Source organism: Erinaceus europaeus, chromosome 1, assembly GCF_950295315.1.
Source record: "Erinaceus europaeus chromosome 1, mEriEur2.1, whole genome shotgun sequence".
NCBI classification, from domain to species: Eukaryota; Metazoa; Chordata; class Mammalia; order Eulipotyphla; family Erinaceidae; genus Erinaceus; species Erinaceus europaeus.
Genome location: NC_080162.1, coordinates 160833468 through 160851729, shown reverse-complemented (window position 1 = coordinate 160851729; position 18262 = coordinate 160833468). Strand labels below are relative to the sequence as shown.

Below are 18262 nucleotides of genomic sequence, written 5' to 3'. Positions count from 1 at the left end.
CTGGCTTATGGTGGTGCAGTGGACTGAACCTGGGATTTCAGAGCCTCAGGCATGAGATTCTCTTTGCAGAACCATTATGCTATCTCCTCTGCCCACTATGGAATTTTTAATTATATAGTGAAGCATTATAAAAATAGTCAAGTGGTCTGGGAGGTGGCACAGTGGAGAAAGCATTGGACTCTCAAGCACAAGGTCCTGAGTTCAATCCCCAGCAGCACATGTACCTGTGATGTCTGGCGTTTTCATGTTTCCTTTTTCTCTCTCTCTCTCTCTCCCCTCCTATCTTTCTTATTAATAAATAAATAAACATCTTTAAGGTGGAGGTAGATAGCATAATGGTTATGCAAAGAGACTCTCATGCCTGAGGCTCCAAAGTCCCAGGCTCAATTCCCCGTACCACCATAAGCCAGAGAGCTAAACAGTGCTCTGGTAAAAATATAGTCAAATCATTAGTTCTCAATTTTTATCATTTTTAAATAAAAAAGCTACCATTCCAGAATTAATAGGTTATAATCATATAATGTGGCATGGGTAGGAAATGTAAATATAAACAAAAGAAGGCTAATATCTTACACATGTAGAGGTTTATTTTGTAAATAAACTATGTACCCTTTTAAGTAGTGATCACTGATTATGTTAAGCTCTGAATTCTTTAACCTGAAACCAGATCTATCTTTTTAAATGAATAAAAAGGTCTTGCTTATTAAATCATGAGTTTTGAGAGAAATTACCTAAAATAAATACATACCTTCCCAACCTATCGAAAACTGGGGCACTAGGTTTGCTCACATTGTTAAAGAATAAATCCAATTGAAATGTATGTGGAGATGTCTCCCTGCAATGAAACAAAGTTGAAAAGTCAATTATTCTCCCTCCAAAATAAATAAACCAGTTAATAAATTGAAACAAACAAAAAGTACACATTTAAAAGCAATCCTGGGGGTCCGGCAGTAGGTTCAATTTCATCATTCCCACGCCTCTTTTTCATTCAGATAGAAAGAGATGGGGGGAGAAAGAGAGGAGAGATAAAAAGAGCAAAGTAGCAATACTCTGAGCTAAGGGCAGCAAAGATCCATTTTGCTTGCTGTGACAGTCAACTTCTAAAACAGTCCCCAAAGAGTCCTGCTTTCTGGTAATCACACCCTTGTGTATTTCCCTCCCACATAGTATCAGCAAAACATAAACTGACACAGTAAAAAAAAAGTCACAGCCTGCCACTTCTGATCATACATTTTTAAGACAAGCTGACTGTAAAAGCTGACAGTAGTTTAGGCATGCTCTTGGGTCATTCATTCCAAAGGAATCAATACTACGACATGAGCAATCCTACAAAAAGAATATCCAAGCAAGGAACTAAGTATCCCACCAAGAACCAGAAGAATGAGTTTGTGAGAAAATTCTGCAACCCTAATCAAATTCTGTGAAAACTAGCCCCAACCACATTTTTGCCTAAGCATTTCCAGGTTCTTGACCCTCAGGAAAATGTGCTATGACTGTGTAGCAATGAATACTGAATATACTTTTTCTGGCCAAAAGCAGTATAATTAGAGGAGACTGCTGGATAGAAATCACAAACACATCTTTCTTGTTCTACACACATCTCCCTTTATAGGAAGGAAAAGTAGGAAGAAATGATAAACATGACTTTTCATTTCCTTAAACATGGGAAAAATAAAAAATTAAGAACTCTGCATAAATATTATTCTTATTGCTTTGTTTTGTATTTGTTTTACTTTTCAATGACCTAAAAATATTACATTCTATAATTAGTTCAACGAATAACCAAATACTTTTCACAATAATGAAAAAGAAATGAGCCTTTAGCTTTTTTTTTGTTCTGTTTTTATCTTTTTTTTGTATATTAGCACCATTCTTGCCACCAAAGGTCTGTGTCCCTACCCCAACCCCCTATAGTGAAGCTGAAAATCTACCCTAACCCTCCACCCAGAGTTTTTTATTTTGGTGCAATACTCCACTAACTCAAATTCTGCTTTGCATTTCCCTTTCTGTTCTTCTTTCTCAACTTTTGTTTGAGTGAGAACATCTCATACTCGTCTTTCTCTTTCTGACTAATCTCACTTAACGTAATTCTTTCTAGCTCCATCCAGGATGGGTCAGAGAAGGTGGGTTCATTACTCTTAATAGCTGATTAGTTTTCCACTGTGTATATATACCATAACTTTCTTAGCCACTCATCTGTTGTTAGACACCTGGGTTACTTCTAAGTTTTAGCTATTACAAATTGTGCTGCTATGAATATAGGTGTACACCTATCTTTTTGGATGGGTGTGAATGAGTCCTTAAGATATATCCCTAGGATTCCGGTGGCGGGAACTGTGTGGAATTGTACCCCTCTTATCCTATGATCTTGTCAGTGTTTCCATTTTTTAAATAAAAACTTAAAACAAAAAAAAGATATATCCCTAGGAGAATTATTACTGGGTCATATGGAAGGTCCATTTCTAGACTTGTGAGGGTTCCTTAGACTGCTCTCCAAAGGGGTTGAACCAATTTATATTCCCACCAGCAGTGCAGAAGGGTTCCTTTGTCCCAACAACCTCTCCAGCACTTGTTACTACTGTCATTTTTGATGTATGACATTCTCATAGGAGTGAGGTGCTATCTCACTGTTGTCTTTGTTTGCATTTCTCTGACAATCAGTGACCTGGAGCAATTTTTCATATAACTGTTGGCCTTTTGTATCTCTTCTGTAGCGAATATTCTGTTCACATTCTTTCCCCACTTTTGTATTAAGTCATTTGCTTCTTTGTTGCTAGATTTGGTGAGCTCTTTATATATTTTGACTATTAGCCTCTTGTCTGATGTATGGCATCTAAAGATCTTCTCCCATTCTGTGAGGGGTCTCTTTGTTTGGGTGATGGTCTCTTTTGCTGTGCAGCTTTGATTAAGCCTTTAACTTTTAACCTGTACCATAACATTGATTAGTAACTAAATAGCCTCTTTCGTGTAATAGAAATTATTTATTTTTTATTAATTTTATTATTTTATTTATTTATGAGAGGGATAAGATGAGAGAGAAAGAACCAGACATCCCTCTGGTACATGTGTTGCTGTAGATTGAATTTAGGACCTCATGCTTGAGAGTTCAGTATTTTATTAAACAATTTTTTTAAATCTTTATCTACTTACTAGTAGAGACAGCCAGAAATTGAGAGGGAAGGGAGTGATAGAGAGGGAAAGAGACACCTGCAACCCAGCTTTATCACTCATGAAGCTCTCCCCCTGCAGGTGGGGACCATGGGCTTGAACCTGGGTCCTTGTGCTTAACCAGGTGCATCACTGCTTGGCCCCCAAAAAGAATTTGTTTAACGTCCCTGGTTACTTTTTAAACTGACTGTATGTCTAATAAAGGGACTTTTCAAAGTTAACCCAATTACCAAATAATGTGATGATAACAATAACTATCCATTGTCTTCTTGATTCCTAAGACAGCTGGAACCTCACATTTCCACTATAGAGCCTAAACTTCCCCCAGTCCTGGGACCCTAGGGTAGGGCCCACCTTCCCATATGCTTCTCCCAATTCTTATCAAATAATATTACATCCATTGATTGCAACCTAATCAACACAATGAGTGCCACCCCAGTATGCTTCACTTCAGACTGTGTCCAGAGACTTCAGGTGTGGAACGACAACCCTTCAGCTTCATCACTCGGGTGAGACCTTTCCTTTCATAGTATTCTTTGTTTCCTTTCATAGTATTCTTTGTTTCCTTTCACAGTATTCTTTGTTCACTTCCTAACAAAGTCCCAAAACCTAGATATAGACCAGGTTCCAGGAGATAGAGCATAAGTTCACACGTATCCATAAACTAGGGCAAATATATACCTGAAAGCAATAGTACACTAGAGTTTGCAGTGAGTACCCCCAACACTTCATCTCCACTATTCCAACCTTTGAGTCCATGATTCTTCAACAATTTGTTTGGCTTTGTATGTTAACTCTCTTTTCAGCCACCAGGTTCCAGATGCCATCAGGATGCCGGCCAGGCTTCCCTGGACTGAAGACCCCACCAATGCGTCCTGGAGCTCCGCTTCCCCAGAGACTCACCCTACTAGGGAAAGAGAGAGGCAGACTGGGAGTATGGATCGACCAGTCAACGCCCATGTTCAGCGGGGAAGCAATTACAGAAGCCAGACCTCCCACCTTCTGCAACCCACAACCCAGAGGGATAGAGAATGGGAAAGTTATTGGGGAGGGGATGGGATATGGAGATTGGATGGCGGGAATTGTGTGGAGTTGTACCCCCCATCCTATGATTTTGTTAATATCTCCATTCTTAAATAAATAAAAAAAAAATAAGTACAATATGGTTACATAATATATACCTGAATGAATGCGTTGGGCATGTAAATTCTAAAATTTGTATTATTTATTTATTAAGCTGTGTAATAGAAATTGAGCTATTACAGAATTGTTACATATAATGAAATGTGGTATTGCTATATAAGGTTAGTATCTAGACTAGTGGTCCGAGATGTAACCATGGATAAAACACTGGACTCTCATGAACGAGGTCTTGAGTTCAATCCCCAGCAATACATGTACCAGAGTGATGCCTGGTTCTTTCTTTCTCTCCTATCTTTCCCATTAATAAATAAACTATTTTTTTAAAAAAACCTAACAAAAATCTACTTGTTAATTACATGTAGAAAAATGTAGATTTTTCTTTCACACATGCATATACCTACACATATCTGTAGGACCAAAAGTTACTTTCTATTTCCAATTCATGTAATTTTAATCAAAAGATAAGTATTTATTCTATAACAAAGATAAAATTCCTCTACTTATGTCAGTGATTAAAGTTATCAATATTCAAAGTTAACCCAATTGCTAAATAATTTGATTATAGTAATAACTGTCTATTACTTTCTTAAGCCCTAAGACAGCAGGAAACTCCCACTTCCTTTATAGAGCCTGTATTTCCCCAGTCCTGGAATCTCTAGAGTAGGGCTCACTTTCCTGCATGCTTCTCTCACTTCATAACAAATCATAACACATCTGTTGATCCCAACCTAATCAATACAATGAATACCACCTCCTATGCTTCACTTCAGACTGTGTCCAGAGACATCAGGCATGGAATATCAACCCTTCAGCCTCATTATTCAGGTGAGACCTTTCCTCTCATAGGATTCTTTAACTCCATTCCAGGTAGTTCACTTCCTTATAAAGTCCCAAAACCTAGATATAGACCAGGTCCCATAAGATAGGGCATATGTTCACATACATCCATAAATTAGGGCAAAATATCTACCTAAAAGCACAAGTATACAATAGTCTGCAGTGAGTCAGTATGAAGTTCATAATGAAATAGTGTCTACTTAGTTATCCTCCTCACCTAGTTCCTATTATACTTCCCTTACTCACTCCCAAGCTATCCTTGTCAAAGCAAGGGCTGCAAAAACTGAATAAGGGCAAGAGACTGGCATACTTTAACTATGACTCTTTAGTCACTATCAGGCCACCCCATCAGCTGGGGCCCTAGTCAGGGGGTCCTGAGATTCCCAAACAGACATGATGGGCCTAGACCTCGAATAAATCCCTCTTTCCACTGTTACCGGTTATCTCTAGACCCCTTTGTGCGCCACCACCTGCCCCAAATAGAACCTTGCCCTCAACTTGGATCAACAATGGTAGAAAATGTTCCATCCTCCGAAGGGAGGCTGGATAACATACTCTTATCTTCCACCTGAGGAAGATGGGTCCTGATATTGGGGCAGCTTGGAACGTTCCTACTGATGACCACAGAATGTGAACTTGGATCTACAGGGATGCAGAGGTCACATAGGCTCCTAAACTGATTATGGGCCCCAGATCACATCAAATCGATGGGGTTTACAGTCAACAACATTTTATACACCTTTCCCATATTTGGGAGCTACTCTCTTCCCTGATCTAGCTTTCTGGTCCTTTTTCCAGCCATGACATCATCTCCCCAGACAATAACCTGGATCCACCTGCAATCAGATTTCAGGCTCAGGGAGGGGGAAAAAAAAAAAAAACTAGGATAGCCACAGGCCCTTTGGAATATAACTAAAATATGCCTACTAGCTATCTGCAGAATGGAGACCCTCAACTCTTCATCTGCCGTACTCCAGCCTTTAGGTTCACAATTAGTCAACAACTTGTTTGGCTTTATATGTTAAGTTTCTTTTTCAGCCACCAGGTTCCAGATGCTACCATGATGCCAACCCTACTTCCTTGGGCAGAGGACCCCACCATATATCTTGGAGCTCCAATTCCCCAGAACCCTGCCCCACTAAGGAAACAGAGAGGCAGGCTGGGAGTATGGATCGACCTGTCAATGCCCATGTTCAGCGGGGAAGCAATTACAGAAGCCAGACCTTCCACCTTCTGCATCCCACAATGACCTGGGTCCATACTCCCAGAGGGTTAAAGAATAGGAAAGCTATCAAGGGAGGGGATGGGATATGGAGTTCTGGTGGTGGGAACTGTGTGGAGTTGTACCCCTCTTATGGTATGATTTTTGTCAATTTTTCCTTTTTATAAATAAATTAAAATAATAATAATAAAGTTATCAATTATTTCATGTAAAAAATATATCTACATATTAATTGTTGCCTACAGAGCCTGAGAAAGCACCAAAAATCTATTTGTTAAAGTCTAAAGTATATCTACAAATTTATGAAAATACATGTTATGAGGCTATACTCATGAACACTATTAATAAATGATATAAAGCATGTAATGATATAGCAAAGACAACTCTAAATGTTCAGACTATTCTTATTTATTTCAAGGAAAAATATGAGATTGAAAACACTGCATCTACAAGATGTGCTACTATAGGATATTTTGGAAAGCACAAAGCTATTTCCATCAATTTTTTAAAATAGAAAATTAAAAGTCTACCTAGTACTAGCACTTAAGTCAAATCATTATTTTCAGGTTTAAAATATATGGATTATACAAAAAAGAGTGACTCAAAATGCAGTATAACATAACCATGATTAAATGAAATGACAGTTTTTTTTAATTTTGTAAAATATAACCTTAAATCTTTGCATTTTAGAATGTTTATAAATATGTAAGTCAAAAATATATGTTTTTTATGCATGTACAAACTATTGTATTTACTCTTGAATGTAAAACATTAATTCCCCAATAAAGAAATTAAAATATATATATGTGTGTGTGTGTCTTAAAGGAAAGCTGACTTACCCATATGCACGACTGTCTGGCAAGCTGCTATGAGCCCTTACACCTGGAGGTATAACTCGAACTTCGTTGATATAAACCACACATGGAAAACGAACCACATCTATATGAGAACTTTGCTTTAAGAAAACAGGAGGAGAGAAGAGAGACACTGTCAGTAAAACACTGTCTATTCAAAATTTACTCATCTTCAATTTTGTTGGTTTCATTCAGAATGTTACAACCCTAATTACACAACATTAAAACAATGCAGTTATGTAACTTCAATGCCACATATCAGCATATAACAGCCAATGATAAAAACTGTGCTTTATTGAATTTCTGTATTGCATAGTACTATTTCCTGACGTGAATTCCTCTCCCTGCTTGCTTCACTCAGATGAAGGCATACCCATAACCCATAATTGGGAATCTGGAGTTTATACTTTCTGCATATTATAAAGGGTAATATTATAGAAATACCTCAGAGAGCTTAACATACCCAGGACCTCTGGGGACAGCACCTTCTAGTCAAAGCATTAATATTCCAGTAGCTACATGTGTAAACATTCAAACTAAATATAAGCAAAAATATCATGCATATCAATACACTAAATGACTATTCAAGCTAGTCTTTCCTAAAATGTGAGAGATGACTTCTAAAGTCTGCATTTTAAAGTCTACAAGTACAGACTCTTTTTTTTTTTTTTTTTTTTTTTTTAAGTATAGGCTCTTAAATTACTGCATACTATTTGGTCTGGGGAGGTAGCATAGTGGTTATGCAAGACTTTCATGCTTGAGGCTCTGAGGTCCCAGGTTCAATCCTTAGCATCACCATAAGCCAAAGCTAAGCAGTGCTCTGGGGTTGGGTGAGTGAGGGTGGGAAAAAATATATGTGTGTGTGTGTATGTGTGTGTGTGTGTGTGTGTGTGTGTGTGTGTGTGTGTGTGTGTGTGTACACATATATCTTCCTCTCTGTATCTCTCGTTAAAATTAATTTATTTTTTAAAATAATAATATTTACTATTCAAATGCATTTTATACTCTCAAAGATAAAAGAAACACAATGGGGCCAGGTGACGATACCCCTGGTAGAGCACAAACAGTTTGCAAGAACTCAGATTAAAGCCCTGCCCACACCCCAACCCATACCTCAAACCCTCCCTGACTACAGGGAGAAAGCTTCACAAGTGGGAGTCTGGCAGTGGTGCAGCATGTTAAGCGCACATGGCGCAAAGCACAAAGACAGGCATAAGGATCCTGGTTCAAGCCCCCAGCTCCCCACCTGCAGGGGAGTCATTTCACAGGTGGTGAAGCAGGTCTGCAGGTGTCTGTCTTTCTCTTCCCCCTCTCTGTCTTTCCCCTCCTTTCTCCATTTCTCTCTGTCCTAACAACGACAACATCAATAACAGCAATAACTACTATAATAAAACAAGGGCAACAAAAGGGAATAAATCAATAAATATTTTTTAAAAAGAAAGCTTCACAAGTGAAACTGCTGTGTCCCTCCCTTCCTTCACCTCCCCTCCCCTCTGAATTTGCCTCTACCCAAAATAAATAAATAGTTAAAAACAAAAAAGAAACAGTGAGTGAAATGAGTCTGCTAATCATCTTACAACCCTCAAATTTCTTTCAAAGAGAAGTTAGAGCTGAGTACAAATGAAATTGACTAGCTTCCCCAGACTCCTAGGAAACCAATGTGGACAGGTGATTACTAAATCCTGATGACTGAGATGTTCAGTCTTCAGAAACTTTCTACATCTTCTTCCAGTATTCTCCAGCCTTTCTAAAGTATAAATGTTAGGGTGAGTTCTCTAGGACAATGCAGGCGAATACCCTATGGATGGCAAAGAAACAGTACAGAAAGAAACTGGGTCTATGACTTTATGGAGCTGTCATACTCCAAAAATATTTACAATTGGATTATGAGCGAAAACTCCTTTAAAAAAAAAAACTTAACTTATTGAATAGAGACAGCTAGAAATAGAGAGGGAAGGGGAGACAGACACAGAGAGAGAGAGAGAAACAGATTCCTGCAGACCTGCTTCACCACTTGCAAAGCTGTCCCCCAGCAGGTGGACTGAGGGCTCAAACCTGGGTCCTTGAGCACTGTAACAAGTGTGTTCAACCAGGTGTGCCACCCCCAGGCCCAAAAACTCTATTTAATCCACTATATTTTGACTTTAATGGTAGTTGAAATTGAATCCAAATTATTACAAATATATAGTAGGAATACTTATATTAAAGTGTTTCTTTTTAATTTTTTATTATTTTCATTTATTGGACAGAAACAGCTAGAAATCAAGAGGAAATTGGTTGACAGAGAGAAAGAGAAACAGAGAGACACCTGCAAGATTGCTTCAACACTTGCAAACCTTTCCCCCTGATGGTGGGGAGCAGGGGCTTGAACCAGGGCCCTTGTGCACTGTAATATGTGTATTTAACCAGGTGCACCACTGCCCAGCCACAAAAGTCTTTTCTTCAAAAAAAATAGTCTTTTTTTTTTTTGTCTCAACCTTACTGCTATTTTTTTCCTGTAAAAAGAAAAAAATCCCTACTTAAAAACTTCCATTGCTTTTATGATTATGAATTTCAGTAACATATATGTGGAAGCTCAAAGAGAAAGCTTATTATGTCTCTCTTCCTTCACACTACCATTTGGACATTAGTAAATGGTACATCAGTAGTTTGGGTCATGACTACAAAATGAACACCTTTGGGGAGGGGTGTAGATAGCATAATGGTTATGCAAAGAGATTCTCATGTCCAAGGCTTCGAAGTCCCAGGTTCAATCCCCCGTACCACCATAAGCCAGAGCTGAGCAGTGCTCTGGAGAAAAAGAAAGAACACCTTTTATAAAATGCCTTTCAAAGACTATTTTATTTTGTAAACAGTAGAGTTTCTGTATTAGTTTCCATCACTTTTATTCAGTATTTGTGAATATATGCTCAAGGAATGGAGATCCAAAGATATGAAGGCTAGATATAATTTTTGCCATTGAAGTATAATTTATTGTGGTAGACTAATAAACTTCTTTAACATACGCACAGAGATAACCATGAAAAGTCAAGTGAGTTACTTATCTATCTCAAATTGTGGGCAAATATTAGTGGGAGGTTGGGAGGGAAAAAAAGTTTTGGAGAAGGTTTCCCAGATGAAGTAGCACCTGAGTTAAGTCAAGTCATCAAGGAAAACAAGATCAGTGGAAAGAATCGCTTCCAAGGAAAAGGGAGAAGCATGCACAAAAGCAAAGCATACAAAAACCTTGAATGGATCAAGAAACACACAGTTTGCCATAGCTAGAGGGCGAAACGCAGAGGGGAGTAAAGCAGAGCAACTAGCTAAACACAGTCAACAGAATTAGGAGAAGTATTATTTCCATCCATGGCCAAAAGTCAACTCCAAATCTTCATCTCCACCTATGATCTCTCCCACTGCCCACCAGACATCTCTCTCCCCTTGACTTTCCCTTTTGGAACTAACAACCAACAATTCCAAACTGAGCCCTCATCTTAGTGATGTATGGCATTGACATCCATACATACAAAAATCAAAACAAAAATGATTATAATCTTTGCTTTCTTTCCCCATTCTCTCTAACCTAGTTCATTCATATATCCAAACATCAAGTCCCATTGATTAGCCTGCTTTCACTCAAATTCTAGACTATGCATGCTAATTGGGATCAAGACAAAAGATTCCTCACTGGTCTTAGGCTTCTTTCTTGCTCCCTCCAGTCTGCTCTCCTATTGCAGCAACTTCTCTCTAAAATGTAGAGGTATCACTTCCTTGTTGCTTCCTGTTTAAAATGTTTGGTTTTATTTAAAAAAAAAAAAAAAAGTATGGCTTCTCTAGTCACTTAGAATTTACAGTGGTAACATACCATGCACGCACTCTTTCATACCTCATGTTCCATTCCTAGTCCAACACCTTTCACATATCTTCTCTAGAAAGCAGAGCCAGATCTAAATCTAAGTAACTCTGCCTTAAGAGTCCAAAACCTCAGGAGTCGGGCGTTAGCGCAGTGGATTAAGCCACGTGGCACAACCGGCCTAAGGATCCTGGTTTGAGCCCGGACTCCCCACCTGCAAGGGAGTCGCTTCACAGGTGGTGAAGCAGGTCTGCAGGTGTCTATCTTTCTCTCCCCCTCTCTATCTTCCCCTCCTCTCCCTATTTCTCTCTGTCCTATCTTAAAACAACGACATCAATAACAACAATGCAAAACAACAATGGCAACAAAAGGGAAAATAAATAGATAAATAAATATTTAAAAGAAAGAGTCCAAAACCTCTTATTAAATTTGTAATTACTTTTCTTTTTTTTTTTTTCCCCTCCAGGGTTATTGCTGGGCTCCGTGCCTGCACCATGAATCCACCGCTCCTGGAGGCCATTTTTCCCCCTTTTGTTGCCCTTGTTCTTGTAGCCATTATTATTGCCATTGTTGATGTTGTTCGTTGTTGGGTAGGACAGAGAGAAATGGAGAGAGGAGGGGAAGACAGAGAGGGGGAGAGAAAGATAGACACTTGCTGACCTGCCTCACCGCCTGTGAAGCGACTCCCCTGCAGGTGGGGAGCCTGGGGCTTGAACCGGGATTCTTACGCCGGTCCTTGCGCTTTGCAGCCACATGCGCTTAACCCACTGTGCCACCACCCAACCCCCTGTAATTACTTTTCTATCTATCCCATTAGAGTGGTGTTTCAAGACAAGAATCTTGTCTAAGTTTACTGCAGTATTCACAGTGCCTTGCAAACGTATTAAATAAAAGACTCTTAATAGATGCCTTAAAAGTTGACTGAACTGTATTTTTTAAGAGTTAAATATACTATAATTAAATACGGGCTTAATAATTAATTTAGGGGAGGGGGAGAGAGTATAATGATTATGCATCTCATGGCTGAGGCTCCAAGGTTCCACTAGGGAAAGAAAGAGGCAGGCTGGGAGTAAGGATTGACCAGTCAACACCCATGTTCAGTGGGGAAGCAATTACAGAAGCCAGACCTTCCACCTTCTGCATCCCACAATGACCTTGGGTCCATACTCCCAAAGGGTTAAAGAATAGGAAAGCTATCAAGGGAGGGGATGGGATATGGAGTTCTGGTGGTGGATATTGTGTGGAGTTGTACCCCACTTATCCTATGGTTTTGTCAGTGTTTCCTTTTTATAAATAAATAAAAAATAAACAAATAAAACAAAAAAATTTTAAATAAGTAAAAATGAAGCTACTTTTAAAATAAAATACAGTACTTCTCGACTTATAAAGATATACAGCACACTGCTCATTGAGAAAAGAAACCACAAAACAGTACAGTATAGGTACATGCATGTGGTTGATAAGTATATGTATTTAAGTACACACACTATAGGATTATGAAAAAAATAACAAAAGCTGTGGCTGGCTAAGACTAAGGAAAGCAGAATTATAAAAGTCTACTTTTCTGTATAGTTTTTTTTTCATAAAATTCTTGTGAAATAGCCTAGTACTTTTGTTTAAGTGGCTAATAAATCAGTTCAATTAATTCATTTAGTACCACTTTAAGTATTTCCCTTATGGAATTTGAAGAAATATCTGTCCTTCCTGCAAGATGGCAAATTCCTTTAAAAATACGAACAGCTGGTTTTATTTTGCTTTGTGATTTGTATTGCTTCTTGATTTATACCTCACCTTCAAAATATTTTGTTTTTTAATATCATGGTTTGCAAGACAGTTGTTGACACATGGGTACAATTTCTCATCTCCCAATGACAGGTGTCTGCAAAACACTATCACCCCCAACCTCGGTCCTTCTCTACCATCACACAACCAGACTTCCCTGGACAGACAGTCTTGCTTCAACACTTGTGAGTTTCCCTTCCTGCCACAAGTGGGAACTTGGAGGCTTGAACCCAGGTCCTTGCATACTGTACTATGTACACTTAATCAGGTGCACTACCACCTGGCCCCTAAATTATTTTGTTTCCATAAAACCATTTTTTTCTGGCTTTCCTACTGTTATCAGTAGTCTTATCCACTCCTTGGTCTAAAATGAGTCACATCATTTTTAACTACTCCTTCCCTTGCACAATCAGTTGCTACCCTGTTAATTTTATATCCAAAATTTAACTTATCAGTGCTCCTTCCTACTTAGTCCCACTGGCACACAATACAGCATAACTTTGGAGGAAGGATATGTATGGAAGTGTTTCTTTAATCTGTTGTTATCAGTCAGAGAAAGTAGAGAGGCAAAGAAAGAAGGAGAAGAAGAAGGAAAGAAAAAGAAGAAGGAGGAGGAGAAGAAGACAGACGAAGACGAAGAAGAAGAGAAGAAAGGAAGAAAGGAAGAAGGAAAAGGAGAAGAAGGAGAAGGAGGAGGAGGAGAAGAAGAAGAAGAAGGTAGAGAGGCAGAGATAGACTGAAAGAGGCTAGCACCAAAGCTTCCTTCAGTATGGTGAGCGCTGGGTTCAAACCTCAGTCACACACATAGCAAAGCAGCGCACACTATTCAATTGAGCTATTTTGCCAGGTGCAGGTGAGTCAACCATACCACTTTAGGAAAGTCACCTAACCTCAGATGCTTTGTGTATTAACCTGTACTAATTTTCTTTCAAAATTGATAAAAGGATCAGAGGTAATTTTTTTTCTTTATCTCCAGGGTTATTGCTGAGGCTCAGTGCCTACCCCATAAATCCACTGCTCCAGGAGGCCATTTTCCCCCTTTTGTTGCCCTTCTTGTTGCGGTCATTATTGTTTTTGTTGATATGGTTCTTTGTTGGATAGGACAGAGAGAAATGGAGAGAGGAGGGGAAGACAGAGAGGGGGAGAGAAAGACAGACACCTGCAGACCTGATTCACCACCTGTGAAGCGACTCCCCTGCAGGTGGGGAGCCGGAGCTCAAACCGAGATCCTTACTCCCGTCCTTGCGCTTGGTGCCACATGCATTTAAACCCGCTGTGCTACTGCCCGACCCCCGGTAATATGTTTAAAGCCTCATTTTTTTCTCCTTCATTTGCAACCCCTAATTTTTCTGAAGCACTACAGGTATCAACTAATCTATGAATGGGTTTTACTAGTCATATAACTAGCTTACTCAACAATTACCCACTTCCAATACAATAAAGCCTACATGTATTTGCTGAGCAATAACAGAACTCTATGATTTGACTTCCAAACTGCCGCAATGGTGCTACTTCAACAGCTACATTATTCACACCCAACAGAAGACTGACCACTTCAAAGGAATGTCCTACTTCCCTATTTATTACTGAGGAATAATTCCTCTTCCACCAAATAGCAAACCCACATGGCAAACACCACAAAATCTTCACCGATAATCAAAATGAAAAGTGATTTCTCCCTCTTCTGAAACCTATTACCTTTTATGTATACCAACAAAGGGAGCTATATAAGCTCTGGCTTATAGTGATGCAGGGGATTGAACCTGGAACCCTGGTGCCTGAAGCATGAAATATCTTTTGCACAGTCACTATGCTATCTCCCTAGCGCTTCTTTTATTCTCAACTGTCCCTGTTTATATACAAAGTTAGTTTGTTCTAATGCAACCACTGTCTTCTATTATGAGTTTTTTTAATCCTAGTTGGAGTTACCTTTAGAAAATTAGGGACAATGAACAAGAAAAGCTAGTTGGTAGGGGGCAGGTGGTGTGGCACATCTGGTTGAGCGCATATGTTACAAGGACCCTGTTTCAATCCCCATCTCCCAAGTCCCCATCTGCAGAGGAGGAGCTTCAGGAGTAGTGAAAAGGTGCCATGATGTCTCTTTCTCCCTTTCTCTTGATTTCTGTCTCTATCCAAAAAAGATAAATAAATGATAAAGAGCTAGTTGACATGAAGTAAGATCACAAATTAGTAGCCATTAGTAAGACATACTAAGGCTTTTAATTTTTTTACAATCCTATAAACAAATCATGTGTGGAGTGGGCGTTGTTAGCATAATGGCTATGCAAAGTGACTCTTATGCCTGAGGCACCAAAGACCTAGGTTCAATCCCCATACCACCATATGCCACAGTTGATCAATGCTCTGGTAAACTTAAAAAAAAAAAAAAAATCATTTGTGATAAAAGCACAAGATCACAGTGGTTATCATTTTGTTTTGCCAAGTAAAGCAAAACCACCACCCGACGTCATCACTAACCCAGAAGAATAGTTCTCAAAATTGATCCACATTGCATTGAAAGAGGTTTTTTTGTTAGTTTTAACTCTGTGGACTTCGCTGATTTCACTTCAGGTTTGAATTTCAGGAGCCTCTGGTTAACAGCTCCACATAATTTTCGTATTCCAAAGCCAGACACTTTCAGGTAGGCTCACGTTATTACAAAGATGCCACAGCATCCTACCGTTGCCCTTCAAAAAAGACTACACGACGATCTGAAGCGTGGTTCTCTCAATCCTCCCCTCTTCACAAATATTCTTCATCAATGAACGTTACACTGTAAGCAGTTAATGTATTCTAATATGAAAAATCTTTGCAAGAGGTAAAGTTTCAAGACAAACTGGAGGATGAAATCCTAAACCAGTGTCAATACCAGGCAACATAACTTACAAAGGAAGGAAGGAAGGAAGGAAGGAAGGGAGGAAGGAAGGGAGGGAGGGAGGAAGGAAGGAAGGAAGGAAACGAGAAGATTTAGGAACCACGAAGTCAGTTATCTGCAACGCTGTCAAACACAAACCTGTCCATGGCTTCTCCCCAAGTCACTAGAAACTAGCCTGAGTACCACGATCCTTCCCAAGACTCAAAGTTGAAAGCAACGACAAAAGCAATGCAAGCAAAACAGTCAACTCTACCAAACTCGCGGGGGGCTAAGGTTAAGCGGTTAAACCAGAGGGCTAACGCCCGCCCCCCACCTCCGGCCTGTACTCTGCGCCCTCAAATCAGGCTGGGGTGGGGGGGGGTCTGTAAACAAGAATAAAAGCGACACCCAGCAGGAGAGAGACACAAAGCATGCCTGACGATATTTTGTCAAAATCACCAAGTCAAAAATCAGGAACGAAATACAGTTGCTAAGACTTACCTCAGCACTCGGGTGTTTAAAAGTATCTAAAAATAGCAGCTCCATCGCCGAGTCCACCGCCATGTTTGCCACGGGAGGGGGACCGGGGAGAATTTCCGGGGCAAGCTTCCACCTAGAGCTCAGACTACACTGGAAACCGAGAGACTGGAGCACTTCCGGTGGCCAAAACCCCATCTCCGTCAGTCTCGGCCAATCCCGACGCTCCGTGCTGCCGGAAGCGCCGCAGCCCCGCCTTTTCCAGTTCGCCGGAGGGGCCCTCAATGTGCCAAATAGGGCGGAGAGCAGAGTGAAGGCGACTACGGAGTCTCCAGGGGCCCAAATCCTATTCTTTCTTCTTGTTAACGAGCCACGAAAGCCTTAGAGTGGCGAAATGCCAAGTTACATTGGAGTGGATGGAGGAGGGCTGAGGAACCAACCCTGCCAACTCTGGATACCCGGTCGAGCAAGAGGCCTTACCAGGACTGATAAAACAATGATGCAATGGAGACTGAAAAAGTAAGGTTGAAAAAAAAACAAAAACCCTGTTGTCCCAAAACCCAGGAGATACTTTATCTCCCTGCCTACAAATTGTGAATAATAATACCCAACCTCCAGCCTTACTGAAGAGATTAAGTAACATGAAATTCAAGAAACTGTGTTTGAACAATAAAATATAGAATGAAAAATGAGACTCCCTGATGATGATCATTAGAACAATTTGTTAAGAGCTTAAATTAATAATTTCAAAGAAGGAATGCTGGCACAACCTGTGAAGGCTGACAACCATTTCCCAGCACATTTTAGTTTTACATTCTCTTGCCCCTTTTTCCTCCTGATATTATGCATTTTCCAGCATGTTCTTCTTTCATTCTCTTGTCCTGTTTTGACAATGTATGTCTAATCAAGCAGAACACCAAGGACGAACATTCTTTGCAATGAAGAGATACCTGGTCATGATACAGATGACTTATAAAATGAATCAGAAGCAAACAAACATAATAAAAAATGTGAAAAATCCTGTTGTAGACAGATATTAGATTTCCTATGCAACCACCAAAATTTTTCTGCCTCTTTACAGTTGGCTTCTTTCAGCTTTCTGTCTGAAACACCTCTCTGGTCAGTGCATTTCCAGTAAACACTTCTTTGCCCCTTTCCACACTTTGCTTGTTGTCAGTTCTTTCACAAGATCCACATCATTGACCATAACCTTGTCCTCATCTGCCCAGACATTATAATTGGAACTATTGATATGTACATGTAATTTAATAAACTGGCACAAGTGCTTGGGAAAAAACTTGCAAAATAGCTAGTATAATTACATGTTCCTACACCATCTCTGGGAAAACTCTTAAACACATGTCCAAAGAAATATTTACTCCCCTGTCCCCCACCTGCAGAAAGAAAACTTCATGAATGGTCAAGTAGAACATCAGGTGTCTCTCTGTCTCTTTCCCTCTCTACCCCCTCCCTTCTCAGTTTCTACCTCAAATAAATATTTTTTTTTAAAAAAAGCTAACAAACATATGAAAAACTGCTCTAGGTCACTGATTGTCAGAGAAACGCAAATTAAGACAACACTAAGATACCACCTCACTCCTGTAAGAATGGCATACATCAAAAAGGACAGCAGCAACAAATGCTGGGGACAGAGGAACCCTTTTGCATTGCTGGTGGGAATGTAAATTGGTACAGCCTCTGTGGAGAGCAGTCTGGAAAACTCTCAGAAGGCTAGACATGGACCTTCCATATGATCCAGTAATTCTTCTCCTGGGGTTATACCCCAAGGACTCCATAACACCCAACCAAAAAGAGGTGTGTACTCTTATATTCATAGCAGCACAATTCATAATAGCTAAAACCTGGAAGCAACCCAGGTGCCCAACAACAGATGAGTGGCTGAGAAAGCTGTGGTATATATACACAATGGAATACTATGCAGCTATCAAGAACAATGAACCCACCTTCTCTGACCCATCTTGGACAGGGCTAGAAGGAATTATGTTAAGTGAACTAAGTCAGAAAGATAAAGATGAGTATGGGATGATCCCACTCATCAACAGAAGTTGAGTAAGAAGATCTGAAAGGGAGAC

General features: G+C 39.7%; 1 protein-coding gene across 3 annotated transcripts in view; it reads right to left on the bottom strand.

The window, feature by feature from the left end:
- Nucleotides 1–16342, bottom strand: part of VIRMA (vir like m6A methyltransferase associated) — a 66226-nt gene extending 49884 nt beyond the window's left edge. For 2 of the 3 annotated variants that reach the window (XM_060198963.1, XM_060198964.1), the window contains exons 1-3: nt 16194–16342; nt 7210–7325; nt 749–835 (exon numbers count right to left, since the gene is read on the bottom strand). In XM_060198963.1, coding sequence (XP_060054946.1) covers nt 749–835; nt 7210–7325; nt 16194–16256 — 266 coding nt within the window. In that variant the 5' untranslated portion in view covers nt 16257–16342. Of the gene's footprint in view, nt 1–748; nt 836–3915; nt 4076–7209; nt 7326–16193 lie in introns of those variants that run through there. The other variant, XM_060198967.1, reaches the window with a different exon arrangement.
- Nucleotides 16343–18262: the final 1920 nt, after the last annotated feature.